General features: G+C 40.9%; 2 protein-coding genes across 2 annotated transcripts; both read left to right on the plus strand.

The window, feature by feature from the left end:
* Window positions 1-375: 375 nt before the first annotated feature.
* Window positions 376-3737, plus strand: LOC142523882 (uncharacterized). The gene is made up of 3 exons (XM_075627614.1): window positions 376-522; window positions 644-2989; window positions 3204-3737. The coding sequence occupies exons 1-3, from the start codon at window positions 376-378 to the stop codon at window positions 3735-3737; spliced, it is 3027 nt and encodes a 1008-aa protein (XP_075483729.1).
* A 17357-nt stretch (window positions 3738-21094) lies between these two features.
* Window positions 21095-21811, plus strand: LOC142524965 (glutaredoxin-C1-like). Its single transcript, XM_075629130.1, has one exon. It carries the CDS (start codon window positions 21266-21268, stop codon window positions 21656-21658), a length of 393 nt encoding a protein of 130 aa, XP_075485245.1. The 5' UTR covers window positions 21095-21265; the 3' UTR covers window positions 21659-21811.
* The last annotated feature ends 588 nt before the right edge of the window (window positions 21812-22399 follow it).

Here is a 22399-nt window from a genome sequence, read left to right on the forward strand (position 1 = left end):
GTTCGAATCAAGTGTAAGGTTTTCCTCACAACATTGGTGGATTCTGCTTAGAGATGGTTTGAGGGGTTAGCCCCTCAAAGTATTAATTCATTCAAGGACTTTCAGAAGGTGTTTTCACACTATTTCAGCAGCAGCAAGAAGTACAAAAAGACTGCTTTTATTCTTTTTGAAGTCAAAAAAAGCTCGGGGGAGATTCTAAGAGCTTAAATCAGAAGATTTAGCAGAGTGTCTTTGGATGTTCCCACTTGTGCCACCGAAACGAAGACTACAGCATTCGCCCAAGGTTTGAGGAAGGGTGAATTTTTTAAGTAGTTGACCAAGAAAGTGCCAGGGGACTTCGATGACTTATTATCCCGGGAAGAAAAATATATCAACATGGAAGAAGCCCAGAAGCAGAAAAGGGAGGCTGTAAGGAAGGAGAGAGTGGACCGGGTGTCTAAGCCCGAGGAGAAAAGACAAAGGAAGGGTAATCCAGGGCAATTTTCTCACCATGTGCCTCTAATGATTGCCCGGGACAGGAAGGTCCAGAAGTGCAGTAGAGATCTGGCCCCGGATTATCAGCTATCTCGGACCTGAGAAGAGAGGGTTTTGAACTCTCCACAAGGTATGTTATCACAACACAAAGGACTGTAAAACGTTGAAGGGAGACTATGCCTTACCTTCCATCCCGGGACCTAGTCAAGCCAACAAGAGACCGAGATTGCCGCCATGGACATCTCGACAGCCAGAGTCCAGTGCCCGAGGAGGAGATGTGAGGAGAAATTTGAGGAGTGAGCTCGGGAGAAGGAGAGAACCCGAGCCCGAGAGAAAGAAGAATTCACCCCTGGCTATGGGGGTAATCAAAACGATTTCTGGAGGATCCACTGATGGTGACTCTAACCGGGCGAGGAAATCCAAGAGTAGGAGGGATTGCATGGAAGTAGAGGGGATGAGGAGGAATGAGGCGGTAATCAGTTTTCGCCCGGAGGATTTGAAGGGAGTAAATCTGCCCCACAATGATGCCCTAGTCATCCAAGCCTGGGTGGCCAACTATGATGTTATGAGAGACTTTATTGACTCGGACAGTTCTGTGAAAGTAATCTTTAAAGAATCCCTCATACAGATGGACTTGCAGGGTTATCATTTAGAAGCTGTGGAGACTGCACTCTTTGGTTTTGCTGGCCATGTGGTTTACCCGGAAGGAGAAATTGTCTTGCCACTAACTTTGGGCTCCCAAAATCTTAAAAAGACATTGATGACCTCTTTCATTGTGGTGGACTCCCCATCATCGTATAACATCATTCTGGGGAGGCCGGCCATGAATGAGCTGAGGGCCGTGGTATCCACCTACTACCAAAAGATCAAGTTTCCTGTGGGAGCCCGGGTAGGAGAAGTCCGGGGAGATCAACCTTCTTCTCGAAAATGCTATGTGGAAGCAGTTCGGGCTGATCAAAGTAAAACCAAGAGGGAGGGAAAGAAGGCCAAAGTTGATGAAGTAGGAGGGAGAGTAGTGGAGAAGGGGGAAGTACATTTTGTGGCTGAAGAAGAGCAGGAGGTTGTAGAAATTGGACCTGGCCAGCAAATTCGGGTGGCTCGATACCTCAGTGCATCCACCTGGGTTAGTTTGATTAATTGTATAAAAACTAATATTCATGCTTTTTCCTGGTCCCAGCAGGAATTGACAGGGATCTCGCCCCTGATATCTGAGCATCATTTAAACATTCTCTCGAGATCTCACCCGGTGAAGCAGAAGAAAAGACACTTTGGTCTGGAAAAGGACAAAGTTATTGATGAACAGGTGAGAGATCTGCTGAAGGCCGGCCATATTCGGGAAATTGAATTTCCTACATGGCTCTCGAATGTAGTGTTGGTGCCTAAGTCCAACGAGAAGTGGTGGATGTGCGTGGATTTCCGTGATCTCAACAAAGCTTGCCCCAAAGACCATTATCCCCTGCCCAGGATTCATCAACTGGTGGATTCCACCCCGGGCTTTGAACTGCAGAGTTTCATGGATGCTTACCAGGGGTATCATCAAATCCCCCTGGCCAAGAGTGATCAAGATAAAGCCAGCTTCATCACCTCGAGAGGTACATTTTGTTATGTTGTAATGCATTTCGGGTTGAAGAATGCAGGGGCCACTTACCAGCGTCTTATGAACAAAGTCTTTGAAAAGAAATTGGGCCAGATTGTGGAGGTGTATGGAGACGACACGTTGGGCAAGTCTAAAGAGGTTGCGGACTTCATCACTGATTTGGAGGAAACCTTTGTCACTCTGAGGCATTATGGAATCAAGCTCAACCCTGCCAAATGCATTTTGGGTGTAAAGAGTGGCAAGTTTTTTGGTTTCATAGTGACAGACCGGGGGATTGAGGTAAATCAGGAGAAAGTCAAGTCCGTGTTGTGCATGTCATCTCCCCGATTTGTCAAAGAAGTGCAGAAGCTGATCGGGAGGATTGCTTCCCTTTCTCGATTTATATCTCAGTCAGCACACATGAGTTATCTTTTCTTTCAGGTCCTAAGGAAGGCTCAACAATTCGGATGGGATGAGAAATGTGAACAGGCCTTCCAGGATTTGAAGATCCACCTTGAGGAGCTTCCTGTATTTGTCAAGCCGGAGCCCGGGGAGAAACTGTTTGTTTATCTATCTACTACGGAGTATGCTATCAGCTCAGTTCTGATAAAAGAAGAAGGCTCTGATCAAAAGCCTGTCTACTATTTCAGCCATGCTCTTAGAGGCCCCGAGCTTCGGTATAGTGAAATAGAGAAGATTCCTTTGGCCTTGATTATGACCGCCCAGAAGCTGCGACCTTACTTTCTGTCGCATCAAATCATTGTTCTTACCAATAGTCATCTTGGCAGGATTATGACTCACTCAGAAGTATCCGGGCGGATGATCAAGTGGACAGTGGAGTTGGGAGAGTATGACATTGAATACAAGCCCCGGGTTGCCATCAAAGCGCAAGCCTTATCAGATTTCTTATCCGAGATGGTTCAATCCGAGGAAGAAGAGGTGTGGAGAGTTTTTGTGGATGGGGGGCATCTAACCTTGCTGGGTGTGGAGTAGGGGTTGTGATAGTATCCCCATCGGGAGAAAAGATTAAATTGGCCCTAAGGATTGATTCCCGGGTAACTAATAATGAGGCCGAGTATGAAGCTATCCTTGCTGGATCCGAGCTGCCCGGGAGATTGGAGCATCCCGGATTATTCTGTACTCTGATTTACAGCTAATCACTCAGCTGATAAAGGGCGTTTATGAAGCTAAGGATGACAGGATGCTCAAATATTTACAGCTCATCCAAGCCCAGGCGAAAATTTTTGTGGATTGGAGTATTAAACAAATACCCCGGGAGGAGAATGGAGAGGCAGATGCTCTGGCAAAAATGACTGCTTCTTTGTCAGAAGTCAGCACCCGGGAAGTCTTGCATGTTTCCCGGTTGGTCCTTTCTACTGAAAAAGAAGCATTATCAACACTTGAGAATTCTCGGATGACGCCTCTAGTAAAGTTCATTGTGAACAATGAATTACCCGAGGACAAAGCCCGAGCTCAGAAGATTAAGAGACAAGCTCCCAGGTTTGTTCTCTTAAATAATGTCTTATACAGGAGATCATTCCAGAGACCACTATTAAAATGCTTATCTGAGGGAGAAGTGGATTATGTCCTTCGAGAGATTCATGAAGGGTGTTGTGCTGAGCATCTCGGAGGAAATATTTTTGGCCCGGAAGACAATGCTTGCCGGGTTCTGGTGGCCAACTCTTAGCCAAGATTCTGCTCGAGTGGTCCAGGCTTGTGAGGGTTGTCAACATCATTCAAATTTTCAACATATTCCAGCCACTCTTATGAATCCTATTTGGGCATCTTGCCCCTTTGATCAGCGGGGTATGGATATTGTGGGTCCCTTCCCAATTGCCTGGGCTCAGAAGAATTTTTGCTGGTGGCTGTGGATTATTTTTCCAAGTGGGTAGCAGCTGAGCCCTTGGCCAAGATCACTGAGCAAGAAGTTTTGAAATTTCTGTGGAAAAACATTGTATGCCGGTTTCGGAGTACCCAGAAGATTGATCTCAGATAATTGAAGAAAGTTTCAGGTCAAATAAATTACATCCTGATGCCGAGAAATGAAGATCACTCAGTCTTTCACCTCTATTGCCTATCCTCAAGCTAATGGCCAAACAGAAGTTGTGAATAGAATTATTGTACAAGCACTGAAAACCAGGCTACAAGGCAAAGGAAAAGACTGGGTGGAAGAATTACCCAGTGTTCTCTGGACGTACAGAACAACTCCCCGGGCACCTACTCAAGAAACTCCCTTCAACTTGATATACGGTTCTGAAGCAGTCCTTCCAGTTGAAATAGGGCAAACTTCTTCTTGGGTAGAATCTTACCCGGATAACAATGATCAAAGCCGGGCCATGGAGTTGGACTTGGTAGAAGAAAAGAGAGATCGAGCGTTGATCCGAATCAAAGTATACCGGGGCCGGATTATGAAATCATATAACAGAAAGGTCCGAATCCGAGACTTTCAAGTAGGGGATTTAGTCAAGAAGAAAGTCAATTCAGCTGGGCATGTTGGAAAGCTGGAAGCTCGGTGGGAATGGCCTAACAAAATAACCCGAAGGGTCAGCTCGGGATTCTTTTATCTAGAGGATGCTCAAGGACATTCTCTCAAAAGACCTTGGAATGTATTTAATTCAAAGAAGTATTATGCTTGACATATGTAATTATTTGATGGAAGATATAATGAAAGATTTGTTTTCTCAAAAGAAAATTGTTATGTTTCTTATATCTTAACCCAGGAGGTACAAAGCCCCGTTATTTAATAAGCCCAGGGCACTACACCCTGGCTCGGAGCACCACACCTCGACCATTCCCAAGTCCCGGGACATGCTCCCCGGCCCAAGGCTCCGTACCTTGGTTCTTAAAAAGCCCAGGGCACTACACCCTGGCTCGAGTCACCACACCTCGACCATTCCCAAGTCCTGGGACATGCTCCCCGACCCAAGGCTCTGTACCTAGATTCTTAAAAAGCCCAGGGCACTACACCCTGGCTCGGGGCACCACACCTCCACCATTCCAAAGTCCCGGGACATGCTCCTCGGCTCAAGGCTCCATACCTTGGTTCTTAAAAAGCCCAGGGCACTACACCTTGGCTCGGGACAGCACACCTCGATCATTCCCAAGTCCCGGGACATGCTCCCTGGCACAAGGCTCCGTACCTTGGTTTTTAAAAAGCCCAGGGCACTACACCCTTGCTCGGGGCACCAGACCTCGACCATTCCCAAGTCCCGGGACATGCTCCCCGGCACAAGGCTCCGTACCTTGGTTTTTAAAAAGCCCAGGGCACTACACCCTTGCTCGGGGCACCAGACCTCGACCATTCCCAAGTCCCGGGACATGCTCCCCGGCCCAAGGCTTCGTACCTTGGTTTTTAAAAAGCCTAGGGCACTGCACCCTGGCTCGGGGCACCACACCTCGACCATTCCCTAGTCCCAGGACATGCTCCCCGGCCCAAGGCTCCGTACCTTGTTTCTTAAAAAGCCCAGGGCACTACACCCTGGCTCGGGGCACCACACTTCGACCATTCCCAAATCCCGAGACATGCTCACCGGCCCAAAGCTTCGTATCTTAGTTCTTAAAAAGCCCAGGGCACTATACCCTGGCTCAGGGCACCACACTTTGACCATTCCCAAGTCTTGGGACATGCTCCCCGGCCCAAGGCTCCGTACCTTGATTCTTAAAAAGCCCAGGGCACTACACCCTGACTCGGGGCACCACACCTCCACCATTCCCAAGTCCCGGGACATGTTCCTCGGCCCAAGGCTCCATACCTTGGTTCTTAAAAAGCCCAAGTCACTACACCTTGGCTCGGGACAGCACACCTCGACCATTCCCAAGTCCCGGGACATGCTCCCCGGCACAAGGTTCCATACCTTGGTTCTTAAAAAGCCCAGGACACTACACTCTGGCTCGGGGCACCACACCACGACCATTCCAAAGTCCAGGGACATGCTCCCTGGCCCAAGGCTTCGTACCTTGGTTCTTAAAAAGCCTAGGGCACTACACCCTGGCTCGGGGCACCACACCTCTACCATTCCCTAGTCCCGGAACATGCTCCCCGGCCTAAGGCTCCGTACCTTTGTTCTTAAAAAGCCCAGTGCACTGCACCCTGGCTCGGGGCACCACACCTCAACCATTCCCAAGTCCCGAGACATGCTCTCCGGCCCAAGGCTCCGTACCTTGGTTCTTAAAAAGCCCAGGGCACTACACCCTGGCTCGGGGCACCACACCTCGACCATTCCCGAATCCCGGGACATGCTCCCCGGCCCAAAGCTCCGTACCTTGGTTCTTAAAAAGCCCAGGGCACTATACCCTGGCTCGGGGCATCACACCTCGACCATTCCCAAGTCCTGGGACATGCTCCCCTGATCCAAGGCTCCGTACCTTGGTTCTTAGAAAGCCCAGGGCACTACACCCTGGTTCAGGGCACCACACCTCGACCAGTCTCAATCCCGAGGGATCAAGATCCCAGGTATTTATTTGAAGTTACCTATTCCTCAACACATAGTAAAATTTCTGATTTTATACAATCTAGCAATTATATTACCCGGGTTTCTTGAATACTTATCAAAATATTATTGTAAAGAACAGTTGAAGGAAATTGGAAATTTTCATTGATAAGAGCCCGGAGGCCGAGAAATACAAATTACACGGAAATGAAAAATACAATTCTATTCTATGGGATAGGTTGTTCCTCGGTTTCCTCAGGGGCCTTCGCGGTTCTCTTTCCCTTCTGCATCGTCCTTGGGAAGGGAATCGATGGCCTTATCAATGTCCGAGAAGCCCTCCTTATCTGGCGGGATAAGACCATCTTCCTCCAATTGCTCCTAGGCACTTCTCAAACCCGACTTTGAAGTAGTTATAGGACTTATCTTCAATAGCAGCTTGAAATTCCGAGGAGTGGAGGAAAAGGGCCCACCATTCCTCTTGAGTCAGCTGCAGGGCCCTCTGCTTTTCCTCAGCAGTAACAGCTCGATGTTGTTGTACGCTGGCTTCGTCTTCGAGGAAGTGAATTCTGGATTCCAATAAGGAATTCCGCCATTTTAGACTTCTCCTCTTGGACCAAGACTTCATCACGGGCAGTCTGGGCAGAGGACAGTTGTTGGATGGACATTTCAAGAGAGGCCTTGAGACCGGCGGTCTATTTCTCGTGAGCCCTAGTAACTTGGTCCAGCTCTTCTTGCATCTTCCTGGAGAGATCCTGGCTGGCCCTGGACTTGTTGGCCATTTTTAGTGGCCACTGCGGCCACCTCCTCGAAGGCCGACACTATCATCTGAGTAGCCTGTAATAGCCGGTTCAAGCACTCCAGAAACCGGGAACCCGGTAGGGAGTTCTTCAAAAATGCTTCCTTAGTAGGGATGAGCATCTGCTTGAGGAGATGAACACTGGTTGCAGTAGCCCCCTCAAAAAAGATATTAGCCCGGGTAGGCTGATCAGCTTGAAAGGGCCCCTGGTGGGGTTCATCAGTAGGTTGTTGGCGGGGGGGAGGTGAACAGGAGGACCGGGAGGTGCCTTGACCACCCTCGGGGAGATCCTTGAGGACGATCAGCTCGGGTTCCATTGCAGGCTTTCGCTTCCTCTGCCTGAGAGGAATATGATCTTCAGTGTCCTCCGTGGTCCCGGACGAAGTATTTTCTCGAGTAGATTCGGTATCCGGGACTGCCTCCTCCACGGCCTGCCTTCTCTTTTCTTCAGCAGTTGCCCGGCTAGCTGCCATCTCCTTCTCCTGGGCCGCTGGCAAATGCTGTTTGCATCTCGAGATTATCTGCACAAGAGAATAGCAGGGTTATGTGAACATTAAATGTAAAGACTAAAAAAATAAAGGAGAAGGGAAGAAGAATTACCAGGTTGAGAGCCCTAGCCAGCCACCTCATCAATTACCCGGTCCAAGGGGTCCACAGTCTGGGCACTCAACCCGTAGGCAATCAAATTCTCATCCGAGATGAGGGTAGAAGAGAGTATTTACGTCCCTCCACCAATGTTTGGCTTACAAGAAAGGGCTCTTCGAATTCGTATGTCTTGGGGAGGGTGGGTGTGGAGGCAAATAAGGGAGGAAGCCGGTTAGACAAGGGAGGGGACTTGGGAGTTGAATAAATAAGTATCTTCCTTTCCAACCCTTCTGAGAGAAAGGGATGTTATCAAGGAATCGGGCATTCAATCGGGCAGTCAAGGAGAGAGCATTATCCCCGAGTTTGCAAGTAAAGAAATAATGGAGGATGAGGGGGGAGATGGAAAAATTGTTCATTTTAAAGATGACATAAGCAGAGGCCATAATCCTAAAAAAATTTGGATGAAGTTGGTTAATAGGCACGCCAAAAAATCTTGGCGACCTTGATATAGAAAGAATTGATGGGAAATCGGAGACCATTTCTAAGTTGGTCCCTGAAGAAGTTGGTATAGCCGGAGGATGGTTGTTTGCCCTATCTGATGGGCCGTGAATTAGAATGGAAAGATGAGAGGGGATAGAGCCCAAGACCCGGAGTTCCTTGTCCGACCCCGAGCGCAAGGTGCTGCTCCTTGAGGAGAACCAGGGAACCCCCGGGGCGTCGGTCGATGGAGGGTCAGAAGCTTGGGCCTTGCCCTTGCCCTTGTCCTTCTTCAGGACTCAGGAAGTGCCCGAGGAAGAGGGTTTGGAAGAAATAGGTTTGGTTTGATGGGCCACTGGTTTTTTGGAGGGTTGAGTAATAGAGCGGCGAGGAGGGGAAGGGGATGAATCGGAGCGCAGCGCGGTGGACACATAGCCTGATGAGCCTCGCGCATTGGCTCCTGAAGTAGAGGAGGTAGAATTTGACATATTTTTGGGGGAAAAGATAGATGAACTTACGAGTTTTTGAAGAGAAGCGGTGGCTGGATGATTGAAGAAGACTTGAAGGTCGCCGGAGTTAAGGAACTTGCACGGAGGAAAGTTGAGAGAATAATTCGCAAGAGCTGCGCCGAAATTTTGAATTATAAAGTGATTTTTGAAAAATAGGTGGACTACTATATATAGGGGAGGAGATAAATCTCCACCATTGATCTAGATCAGATCGGACGATCAGAATTAATCTAGGAAGTTGTGCAGACAGGTGAAAGGACGCGTACGGATATCGAGGAGACAGGCTCATTATTAACTCGGAATACGAACGATTTATCGGCGGTATAAATGCTAAAGCACGCGTCATAATGACACCCTTTTGACTTCTTGAGAATACTAAACGACAAAATATTCAAAGTCCGGGAGACATGAGACCCCGGCATATTATTCAAAGATCGAGAGACATGAGGCTCCGGCACATTATTCAAAGCCCGGGAGACATGAGGCTCCGGCACATTATTCAAAGCCCGGGAGACATGAGGCTCTGACATATTGTCTTAATTCTGGGTGGTATCAGACCCCGTTATACCATCCCATCTATGGGATATTTGAAGCCCCCGATACCCTTACACATCCTGAATTATGTTTCTACAATATTGATCGGGACAGCGAGTAAGACTCTAGACCGACTATTTTAGGGATGGGTGGTGATGCCCCTATAAAGATCTGGGTCATCATTAACCCGACTTATTACTTGGATAGCCCAGATCATAGCCAATATGCCAGGCACTTTCCTGAAGACCCGAGCACTTCTTCTCTGCCCGGGTAATCATCTAAAAGCCCGGGCCCTCAGACAAATACCCGGGTACCTTACCACCCGGACCACCTCGAGAATTGCACCACACTCGAGTTCGATTGATGCAAGATGTATAATCTGTCAGAGCAACTTGGACTTGGAGTATTTTAGAAGTCATCAGAATCTATAGTATGGGCAGCCGACTTGCTATACTTAATAGGTGGCACTGGAATCGAGGTACCTACCTCGTTTTCTACTATAAATATCAGGTATACTTCTCATTTAAGGATTCTAAATCTTTGAACTCTCACGCACTCACATATACTCTCTCATATATTTGCTTGTGTTCATCTTCAACCTGCTGACTTGAGCATCGGAGTGGCTACGTCGGACACTTCTCTGGCGCCCATTCACGAGTTACTTTCTTGTTTGCAAGGTGTTAATCCAAGCCATTACCTTCACTCAAATTCCTAACACTAACAATTACTGATTCGATCTGTTGAAGCTTCTTACACAACTCATCCATTTCAGCGAGATCATATCATCTACCAATCTCCTGCGTGCACCTCTCATGTGTTGAGACCTCTGCTTTAGTCCCTCAAGCTCTTCTTGACTCGTAACAATTTACCTAAAAAAATTGTTTGATTTGCAAATGGCTTTTCTTCGTAAAATTTCCAAATAATCCAATTGATTTCATTTAATTAACCATTAATAAAAAAGCGAAGGAAAATAAAGAACTTCTGGTTAGGGATGTAATCGAGTCGAGCCAAGCCGAACTCTTGAATGTTTGAGCTTGGCTCATTTATAATTGAGCCGAACTCGAGCTTTATTTAACGAATATATGCATGGCTCACGAGCTTATTCAAACCTTTATCGAGCCTAAATAAGCTTAATAAATATGAATTATGCATTTAAATTTTTATTAAATTAATTAAAAATAAATTATATATTTAAAGAAAAATATATTATTTTTATTAAAATTTGTAAATTTATTATAATAAATAAATTTAATAGATTTTTCTATATTTTTCATAAATAATATGCAAAATCAATAAATCAGATATCAAAATTATTATTTTTCATCCAAAAGATTACTCATGAACTTACCAACGAACATGTTCACGAGCTAACGAGCCGAATACTGTAAAGCTTGAGTTTGATTTGTTTATCTTAATTAGCCTCATTAAACGAGCTCAAACGAGCTTTTATCGAATCGAGCTTTAAATAGCTCACAAACGATTTAGTTCATTTACATCCCTTATTCCGGTGGTATCAAAATTACCAATAAAGACTGCGTTCCGAAAGATCACGATGGCATTTTACGTTTTTAAAAATTGATATTGAATTAAAGCTTACCATGTATTATGATGCACTTACTGATGTAACTTTATTGACGGCTGGCTACGACAATTACATTAAGTTGCTGCGCCAAAAGCATTAATCGACGGCAAGCTAAGATCAGACATTCAATTTTCCAAACATAAATGCCCGTATATTATTATAATTATTATTATTATTATTATTATCAATTGGATTTGCGATACATAAATGATAAATGTCCGTACATTGTGCTATTATTTATTATTTATAATAAATAGTTATTATCTGTTGATATAATATCGTGCATTAATTGAAGGAATGCATTCCCTTCTTTATACATACGATCCATCAAATTGATGTTGATGAGCACACATGACCTTTTTATTTCGTCATGCTTATGAATCTTGGTTTTTCACAGAAGAAATTAAAAATCTGAAAACTTCTGCGAGGACCACGATTTTTTTAAACATTTTCTAAATTAATATTCGATAGCTTTAAATTTATAGAGAAATATAACTTGGTTCGACGATTTATAAGCTGTTTAAAATTCCAGTTCCCTTAACTAACTTATTATCGAACGTCTTCTTTTAATTTAATTTTATATTTTAAATGATCAAATAATCTCTCAAATTTTTTTAGCTAAAAATACATTTGTTTTTATACTTCAGTAAGATAGAAGCCTTTTACCCCTCTCAACTTACAATATATATCCAAAAGATGGAGTCGCATTAACTTACTTTTAAAAATCTAATCGAACTTATGACTTTCTTCCAATTTAGAGAGAGGTCCATTTTATGATTCAATTATACAGAAGTTCTATTTTTTGCTTATATTCGCTTACACTTCCATTCAATCTATAGGCTCTCTACTTTATCTTCTCGATGTAATTTTTTAAATTAATTTTTACTAGAATGAAATAAAGATAATATAAATAATTTACCAATTTTCTTATTTAGACTAGCTAGTTTCAACATTTAAGTCAATATTCTAAGACTATTTTTAGTTATTATAAATGTATAAAACATAACTATTCTCATAAAAAATGGGAAAGTCATTGGATTGAACAATAGGAATAAGTCGATAATGTTGGTGTACTTTTTTCTCGTACTTATAATATAGTGGAAGTTTTAAAATTTTCTTTTGATGCTCAAAGCGTTATTGGGTGTTATATGATTTAAAACCCTTCACAGAGCGTTTAGATTTGATTTACCTTTTCATATTTAACGTTGGCTCCAACTATCCCGGTTTTTAAGCGGTAATAGATCATCCTGTCTTCAGCATTGGTGGTTGAATGTGTTGTGATGTATTGCTTGGAACCCTTCCAAGAGACATCACCACCATTGAAATTGAAAACAAATCTAGATGATCTTGGGTCAGACGATCAGTACACAGTCAATAAGAAAATGTCAGTGGATGCGTCGAAGAGTTTCCTGTGTGGCAACTCCGACGCTCAAGTCAATATATAGTTCACTGAGTAGAGAGAGAATTTATTGAGTGCGGTAGAATGCAATATCTGATACCCCACATGAATGAGCAAACCTAGGTATTTATAGGGAAGAAGATGACGTCATTATGATGCCTGGTCACTGTTCCTCATTAGAAATCTGCCCACGTCCTGTCGTCTGAAAACTGCCCGAGCTCTGTCCTTAGTCAGTAGGCATGGGGACCCATACTTTTCTGGTGTTGTCATGGGCACTGATTGTCAAGCTAATGATTTCGAGACATAGTATCTCATATCTATGGATCTAGAAATGACACCTGTACCGAGGTGCTGAGGCAGATGATTGAGGTGCGAGGCCATGTCTTCTTAGTCGTTTTACACTACCCGAGCTAAGCTGAGAGCCCCAGTTGAATTGAACATGTGTTGGTTTGATCAACTTACCCGGTCACTACAAATATAAGGATGTACCCGGTCTGGTTCTTATTCTAGCTTCCCTTATCTTTTCGATCCTTCTACGATTAGAGCTCTAGGACGACCCGATATCATTTTTAATGAAACATGATGTTTACATCATAGAGGCTGAAAGGAATATTTTATTCCTTTATTATTTTGCTAAATTGATATTATCAATTTAAAATTATGCCTTTCTAGATTATCAAATATTGCTTGATTTAATTCTAAATGATAATATCTTGGTTTAATTATTTCTAGATTATGAGATCTTTTTGATTTATTTTTTGATGATAAGAACTTGATTTATTTATATCTAGATATTATATGATTTGTTTTTAATATGATTTTATCTCTAATATATTTTATTCTTGTTTGAAAGAGTTTTTTATCTAATGAAAATCTTGTTTCCATATTTTGTAGGACTCTTTTATGGAATAACTTTTAGGTCAAATCATGGATTTAAATATGTATAGCCATATAGCCGTACATGGGGCTTAGAGAGTGCTTTGTAGAGAGAGAGAGAAGAAGGGCTTTAGAGAGAGAAGAGGCTTTTTGTGGAGAGAGGCTTTTGGTGTGTTGGACTAGGGAGATTTTCACATAGAAGAAATTAGAAGAGTCTAACATATATTTGCTCTACGTTTTTGTGTGATCGGTTGATCACTTTACAGCGTATGAGAGCTGCTGAATTTTTCGGAACACACAGAGAGTTCAGATATTGAAGATTTTCGTGTTGAAGATTTTGTGTGATTGATTCACATATACCGTGTTGCTGATTGGTGTTGCCAACACTCAAGAACAACACTGACGCAGAGTGTTGATCGAAGAGTGGTTTCTTTGGTTTTAAGCAATACGTTGTTTATTTTATGCATCTAGTTTTTATGTGATTTATTTTGATGCATATTTAATTCCTTGGAGTGTCAAGAAATTTGGTTTTGTTTTCTCACTAGTATTGTTTTGGTGTAAACGATTTACATAATTTTTCTAGTGCATTTTTTGCCATGAGGCATCGCACAAGTATTCGTACTTGTACATAATTTAAATCTGATATTAATTTATTAAATTTATATTTGTGTGTTAATACTTAATTTCCGCTACATGTTGTGTGCTCGTGTTAACAACACCAGAGCATAACACTAACTTCTGGTATACACATTATAATATTTCAATTAATTTCTGTATGTTTATGAGCAACCATCCCTTACAAGTGGTATCAGAGCCAACGCTTGATACACTAAGTGATTGATTCTGGTTTATTGTTGTTTTTGTTTGCAGGAAATTTTACAGAATCCCAATGGACGTACTGTCTACAAACACTGCTGTTTTGCAGGAAAAATGCTGGCAGCAAGTCAACCCGCACGGTGTTGCCTCTGGTGTTGCGACACCGGGACGCAACACCACTTCAAAATCCTTGTGTTTCAATGCTAAATCTCACAATGACTCAGGTAATCATGAAATCCAGGATACTGATTCTGATGAACTCACCTTTGAAAGTGTGCAGGCTATGTATGAAGAGCTATACGAAGATTGGATCAAAAGAAATAAAATAAATTCTATGCTATCAAAGGAAAATACTGGGTTAAAGAGTAGCATGTCTCGACTGGATGTCTTGTTGAGTAAGAAGGACTTCGAACTGTGCAAAGTCAAGGATGATCTTGAGGAAGCCACAAAGACTATTGCTAAATTCAGCTCAAATTCATCAAAACTTGACTCAATGCTAACTATGGGAAAGAACAACAGAACTGGTCTTGGATATGTTGAAAGCACATATGAACATGGTGAAACTTCCAACTCTAAATCAAAATCATCCGTGTTTGTAAAGGCAAGTGAAGACTGCTCTGTCCCCTTAATAGTGAAACCTCCCATGAAGACTCTGCCAATCTCAAAGCAAGCCTCGGAACGATTGCTGAAACAAAACAGAGCTTCCTCTTCTCATTTGAAAGTTGACCCGCCAGTGAAGATGTCACAAACCAAGAAGCCAGTGTCAACTTCTAAATCAAAGCAAAGAAAGCGACATTTTATTTGCCACTACTGTCATAAGCCAGGTCACATCAAACCCTTCTGTTTTAAACTGAGAAATGACTATATGAACTGGTATGCAAATCTGGTGTTGCCCACTGTGTTGCCCAACACCAGGCGCAACACAACAGTCAAGAAACCTAATGTGAAGAAAGTTTGGGTACCAAAAGCTGTTATTCATTGTAATGTCATTTATACTTCTTTAAAAACTAACATTGCAGGTGCATGGTACTTTTACAGTGGGTGCTCACACCACATGACCGGATCTAAAGAACACCTCATGAATTATGTTGAAGTAAAAAGTGGGAGTGTAACCTATGGTGGTGGTGCCAAAGGAAGAATTGTAGGCAAAGGAACCCTAAATGTTGACGGACTTCCTGAACTTCATAATGTTCTATACGTTGAAGGACTTAACTCAAACTTAATAAACATAAGTCAACTTTGTGACAATGATTTACATGTTAAGTTCAATAAAAATAATTGTGAAGTTTTTAATGATGTCAATGTTTGTGTAATGTCAGGTACTCGTTCTGCTGACAATCGCCATCAATTGGGAGAAGGTGATGGTTGCCGAAGTGCCAAGATGAGTGATTTAGACCTATGGCATCAAAAACTAGGACATGTGAGCTTCAAGACTTTGAAGAATCTGTGTAAGTTTGATGCTATGAGAGGTATGCCAAATTTGAGTTCAATTAATACTTATTTCTGTGGACCGTGTCAGAAAGGTAAACAAACCCGTGTTGCGCACCCGGTGTTGCAACACTTTGGGACAACACGATGCCTTGAACTCTTGCATATGGATCTAATGGGTCCGATGGAAATTGAAAGCTTGGGTGGTAAGAAATATTCATTTGTTTGTGTTGATGATTTTTCGCATTTTACTTGGGTAAGTTTTCTTAGAGAAAAATCTGATACTTTTGATGCTTTTAAGAAATTGCATGCTAGGATAACAAATCTGTATGATATGAGGGTGGTTAAAATAAGAACCGATCATGGTGAGGAGTTCGAAAATTCTCATTTTATTTCTTTGAGCCATAAGAAAGGTATCACTCATGAATATTCATCTCCGAAGACCCCTCAAAAAATCGGCATAGCTGAAAGGAAAAATCGAACCTTTCGAGAAATGGCTCGGGTCATGCTTAGTTCTAAGAATGTGTCAAAATGTTTTTAGACCAAAGCTTTAAATACAGCATGTCACATTTCCAACCGTGTTTATTTAAGGAGTGGTTCTACAATGACCTCATATGAGATTATCATGGGAAGAAAACCAAACCTTAAATATTTTCATATTTTTGGATGTGTAGGTTATGTGTTGAATGATAGAGGATCATCTAGCTAAATTTGATTTCAAAAGTGATAAATGTCTTTTTCTTGGATATTCTACTAATGGTCGTGCTTATCGTGTATTTAATCTGAGAACTAGGACTACAATGGAATCAATTAACGTTGTGTTTGATGATCTTGCAGATCTGACAGTTAAAACACCGGAGGATGATGTAGAAGAATTGCTGGATATAAGTGAGGCACTGACCAGAAACAGTGTTGAGTCTGGTGTTGAGACCAGTGAAGCAACACCAAGCACAACAACGCCTCTGAACCGAACAAAAACTGTGGATAATGATAACGATGATGATGATGATGTGGTAATCAATGGTGGAAAAGAAATTCCAAGCAAAATTCAGAAGAATCACCCATCATCACAAATCATTGGTGAACTACATGAAGGTGTGCAAACTAGGAAAAAAGAGAAGGTTGACTACCGAAAGATGATTGGACTAATCTGCATGAGCTCCACGTTTTCCCAGGTAAGTCACTCGTGTTTTGTGTCTCAAATTGAACCCAAGAATATTAATGATGCATTAAAAGATGAATTTTGGGTCAATGCAATGAACGAAAAACTTGAACAATTTGTGCGCAATGATGTATGTGATCTAGTTCCTAGACTTTTAAATACCAATGTTATTGGAAAAAAATGGATTTTCAAGAATAAAATAGATGAATCTGGTAACATTGTTCGGAAAAAAGCTCGGTTGATAGCCCAAGGGTATACACAGGTTGAAGGGGTGAATTTTGATGAAACCTTCGCTCCTGTATCCCGAATGGAGTCAGTCCGACTGTTGCTTGCTGTAGCATGTCACATGCGCGTCAAATAATATCAAATGAATGTAAAGTGTGCTTTTTTGAATGGAATTTTGAATGAGAAAGTTTATGTCAGTCAACATAAGGGATTTGAAGATCCTCACCACGTGGACCATGTCTACAAACTGAAGAAGGCCCTGTATGGACTGAAACAGGCCCCACGGGTATGGTACGGTATGTTAGCTGACTATATGATAAACTTGGGCTTCAAACGAGGTGAGGTTGATAGAACCCTTTTCATTCAAAAACTGAAATCTGATATTTTGATCTGTCAAGTATATGTAGATGATATTATTTTCGGTTCTTTATCTCAAATACTTGTGAATAACTTTGTGGATTGCATGTCATCACAATTCAAAATGACCATGGTAGGAGAACTAAATTTCTTTCATGGATTACAAGTTAAGTAATTTCATGATGGTATATTGTGACAACTCAAGTGTTATAGACATTTCTAAGAATCTTGTTCAACACCCTCGAACAAAACACATAGACATAAGACGTCACTTTATTCGAGATTTGGTTGAAAATGGAATAATTCGACTGGAATTTGTTAGGACTCAGAATCAAATGGCTGATATATTCACGAAACTTTTGGACTTTGAAAGATTTTCCCATCTTCGGAAGTCTCTCAGCATGTGCGTACAATAATCACACACACATGTTGTCATTGGTGTTGCCAACACCGGTGACAACACCATTTTTGCATGTCTATTTTTAGGATGTTAGGCATACTGCATAATCATAACCATCCTATTTATTTGTGTAATGTCTGAACAGTGAAGGCAATTTCTGAAAGGTACTCTCTGAGTGTTCATACTTCTAATCAAAATATTGAAGAGTGAATTATGCTCAATCCAAGGCATCGAGTAGTTGAGGATGTTCATGGAAATCGTGATCTTGTCCAATGTGAAAAAGTGACTTGAAAATGGGAGCATAAGGAGAAAAACAGAAAATTGGTAAATTAAAAAAAAAAATGGTTTAGAAGAAAATGGAAAAAGCTACCTAGAGGAGTCCATTGAAGACCGTTCTTCTAGTGTGGGAGCTACCACTTCTAAGTAAAAATAGTAATAGAAAAAGCTACCTAGGGGAGTCCCTTGAAGACCTGTTCTTCTAGTGTGAGAGCTACCATTTCTTAATCAAAATAAAATTTTATGGAGGTTTGAATAAAACTCAGTGGTGTTGCCAGGAGGTGTTGCCAACACCAAGTTCTGACACAGCACAGTTTATACATTGCCTGACATTTTGATAATTCATCATATTGGAGGCATATTTAGGACATGCATATTGATTTTTGTTTCGTGAATTCATCATGTGCAGTGACATATCAGTGTTGACCTATGACAGTTGATAAAAACCTTGATTACCTAGATTTTGAATTTATGTGTATACTTGTGTCAGTGAGCGTGGGTTTTACTGCATATTCTTTTGAAATCGTCGTAACACGAGTTTGAATCAATTTTACTGTTTGATTTTGGGAGAGAACCATTATTAGTTTTTTTGGGTAAATTTCGGAAATATTACCTTTACCATGTGGATTTTTTTTGGAGCTGAAGAATTGAATCATTGTATTTTTTGTTAGAGTAAGAGCATATATGTTTTGTTACAGTTGAATACCTGATAATTACTCTTGCTTGTTTTCATTTACCCTTGCAATCTTTCCTTACTCTCATGATTTCTTTGTGCGTTTTTGTGCGTAACTCCTGATATACCTCTATAATTTTCTCTCATATTCTACAAGTGGCTGAGTAGATGGTGCTTTTGGAAGTTGGCTTACATTCTGGCCAAAAAGGGGGAGTAGGAGAACCAAAAATGACACATAAGAAGATAAAGGATGAATACTTATGTTCTGTCAGTAATGTTGTTTTTGGGTCGCTCTTATATCTGTTTACGTGATTATTGAATTTTTCTTTCGTATGGCTCCTTATGTTTTTAGGTGTTCTGATGATGGTGTTGACAACACTGTCAACAACACCAGTGCTCTAACATGTTTAATTCAGGTGGAGATGAACTTTGACTCAGGGGCAGACACACTCTAATGCAGGGGGAGCTTAACTGACTGCGATGCTGACCAAGATTATCATTTTTGGATGTTTTGTCCAGAAAGGAAAAAAGGGGGAGATTGAAAGGAATATTTTATTCTTTTATTATTTTGTTAATTGATATTATCAATTTAAAATTTTGCCTTTCTAGATTATCAAATATTGGTTGATTTAATTCTAAATGATAATATTTTGGTTTACTTATTTTTAGATTATGAGATCTTTCTTGATTTATTTTTTGATGATAAGAACTTGATTGATTTATATGTAGATACTATATGATTTGTTTTTAATATGATTTTATCTCTAATATATTTTATTCTTGTTTAAAAGAGTTTTTATCTAATGAAAATCTTGTTTCCATATTTTGTAGGACTCTTTTATGGAATAACTTTTAGGTCAAATCATGGATTTAAATATGTATAGCCATATAACCGTACATGGGGCTTAGAGAGTGCTTTGTAGAGAGAGAGAGAGAAGAAGGACTTTAGAGAGAGAAGAGGCTTTTTGTGGAGAGAGGCTTTTGGTGTGTTGGACTAGGGAGATTTTCACATAGAAGAAATTAGAAGAGTCCAACATATATTTGCTCTACGTTTTTGTGTGATCGGTTGATCACTTTACAGCGTATGAGAGCTGCTGAATTTTTCGGAACACACAGAGAGTTCAGATATTGAAAATTTTCGTGTTGAAGATTTTGTGTGATTGATTCACATATACAGTGTTGCTGATTGGTGTTGCCAACACTCAAGAACAACACTGACGCAGAGTGTTGATCGAAGAGTGGTTTCTTTGATTTTAAGCAATACGTTGTTTATTTTATGCATCTAGTTTTTATGTGATTTATTTTGATGCATATTTAATTATTTGGAGTGTCAAGGAATTTGGTTTTGTTTTCTCACTAGTATTGTTTTGGTGTAAACGATTTACATTATTTTTCTAGTGAATTTTTTGCCATGAGGCATCGCACAAGTATTCGTACTTGTGCATAATTTAAATCTGATATTAATTTATTAAAGTTATATTTGTGTGTTAATACTTAATTTCCGCTGCATGTTGTGTGCTCGTGTTAACAACACCAGAGCACAACACAAACTTCTGATAGTTAACACGAGCACAACGCTAACTTCTGATACACACATTATAATATTTCAATTAATTTCCTGTATGTTTATAAGCAACCATCCCTTACAGAGGCTAATCTTAAAATCGATCGATCTTTATCCTTATTTTAGGCGACTGAATCGAATAGAAACCAGTTTAGATTATGCTTATTGCTAATCGACTTTCATGATTTTATGTTTAGAGACAGACCTCGTACTACATATTGTATACTCAAGAACTTTATCTATGCACTTTGTATGAGTATATAAATAAAGTAAATATAACAATTGGATAAAATTATAAAATATAATTCAAATAAAAATTAATTTTATAAAAAATTCAATAAAATCCAAACACAAGTTGATTTCCCGAACACATTCCTATCAAGCTAGAATTACATGCGGCTAGAGCAATAAGTCGGGACATTAGGAGCGTTGGGAACCATAATGGCTGTGGCCATAGCTATCAATTATAATTAAAAGTGCTTGCATTATTTACTAAGGTTGTCTCATTAATTATACATCACACCTAGCCCCGACATCCCGCCCTGTTGGCAGTACATACATACATACATATACATACATACATATATATATATACACATATATATATATTATGGATGTGCATCAGCATATATAATAGGTTATTACTATAGAATGGTAAATCTTGATATATATATATATATTGGATGTGCATCAACATCTATAAAAGGTTCACCATCCTCACTTCATTTCAATGAGTAAGATCTTGTCACAGATACAATTTCAAAAAAAAAAGTGAGTATTGTATATGCAAGGGTAAATTTTGGCCATTCATCCTATCATGAGAACAATACATACATGAGTAGGATGAAATAAATCGTCAGGGACCCTTTTACAGCTGAAAGCAACCCCACGCCGATTCCCACGCTATAAATATTGTCTTCCTAGTTATCATTTCACACATCATCCGTAATCCGAAGAATCCTCGGACACACGTTCCACTTTTTTCTCCTTCTATACCGCTTCCTCTATACTTGCCTTTTTACGCACTACTCCTTGCCTTTTTGCGGCAGCAGCTTATATCTGGGCTTTTGCTCTCACTTAATTCCTGAAAGCAATTAGAAAGAGGAGAATTAACATATTAAAAATCATGCACTGCCAATCGGAGTCACGAAGCTACTACTCATCCTCTTCTTGTGGTGGAGGCGGAGGCAATGTTTCATCGGAGCCAATGGAGACGGTTCTGAGGCTCGCCTCCGGCAGCGCGGTGGTGGTGTTCAGCGTCAGCACGTGCTGTATGTGCCATGCAGTGAAAAGGCTGTTCAGTGGGATGGGAGTCAGCCCTACAGTTTACGAGATCGATCAAGATCCCAAAGGAAAAGAGATTGAGAAGGCCCTCACACGGCTGCTCGGAGGCAACTCCGCCGTGCCGGTGGTTTTTATCGGCGGAAAACTCATCGGAGCAATGGACAGAGTTATGGCTTCACATATCAATGGCACTTTGGTCCCACTCCTTAAGGAAGCTGGAGCGCTGTGGCTTTAATATTCAGAAAGTAATTTTTGTCGATGTCACCTTTTCAATTAAGTTTTTAATTTTTTCAGGAAAAAAAAGTGTTGTTGCTAATGACTGCTTAGGTCTTGTATTTGGTAATTAGTAGAAAGATTATGGATCAATTTATAACTCCAGCATGCACTCCTTTGGCACATAATGCATGAGTCGTATATGTATTCCAAAAAATTTCACAACTTGTCGGTTTTATTTTAATGTCTCATTTTCTTTGGAATTAAGCCAATTTCAATAGTTCATAATTTTTATGTAATTTTAATTTGCAAATAAGAAAGAAAGTTGAGACAGGAAAAACATAATTTTAGTGGGTGTGATTGACAGTGATATCATTTCAAATCAATTTTGATTCAAATAGCCGCACATGGGCCGCTGCCACTTAATTGCTTGGGGGGAGACTATGCTCCTCTTCGAGTATAGATATAGCCACACCCAATTGCAGCCTTTAGTGGGCCGCATCGCACGTGGATGTGGTAAGCAGATTTTTCCTTAAATATGTTTACGGACCAATACTAATTTTATAGATGTAATGATATTAATACAGTTATTACTATAAGGGCGATTCATGGAAAATAAAGAGAGTACTTTGTATTATATGGTTTTTTTTTTTTAAAAAAATTAATTTACACATTCTATTTTCACATTTACCCATTACCTACCTTATTAAAAAATAGGGTGATCCAAGCACTGCCGTACACGAGAATTTCGAAGTCTGAGCTG

Source organism: Primulina tabacum, chromosome 14 (assembly GCF_025594145.1).
Source record: "Primulina tabacum isolate GXHZ01 chromosome 14, ASM2559414v2, whole genome shotgun sequence".
Taxonomy (NCBI): domain Eukaryota; kingdom Viridiplantae; phylum Streptophyta; class Magnoliopsida; order Lamiales; family Gesneriaceae; genus Primulina; species Primulina tabacum.

Excerpts from the sequence above, each read along its gene's own strand:
- LOC142523882 (XM_075627614.1), top strand. The coding sequence starts at position 376 with ATGGAAGAAGCCCAGAAGCAGAAAAGGGAGGCTGTAAGGAAGGAGAGA. Across the intron at positions 523-643 it reads TGATTGCCCGGGACAGGAAG|GGAGACTATGCCTTACCTTC; the intron begins GTCCAGAAGTGC and ends AAAACGTTGAAG. Across the intron at positions 2,990-3,203 it reads TTCAATCCGAGGAAGAAGAG|CTAATCACTCAGCTGATAAA; the intron begins GTGTGGAGAGTT and ends TCTGATTTACAG.
- LOC142524965 (XM_075629130.1), top strand. The coding sequence starts at position 21,266 with ATGCACTGCCAATCGGAGTCACGAAGCTACTACTCATCCTCTTCTTGT.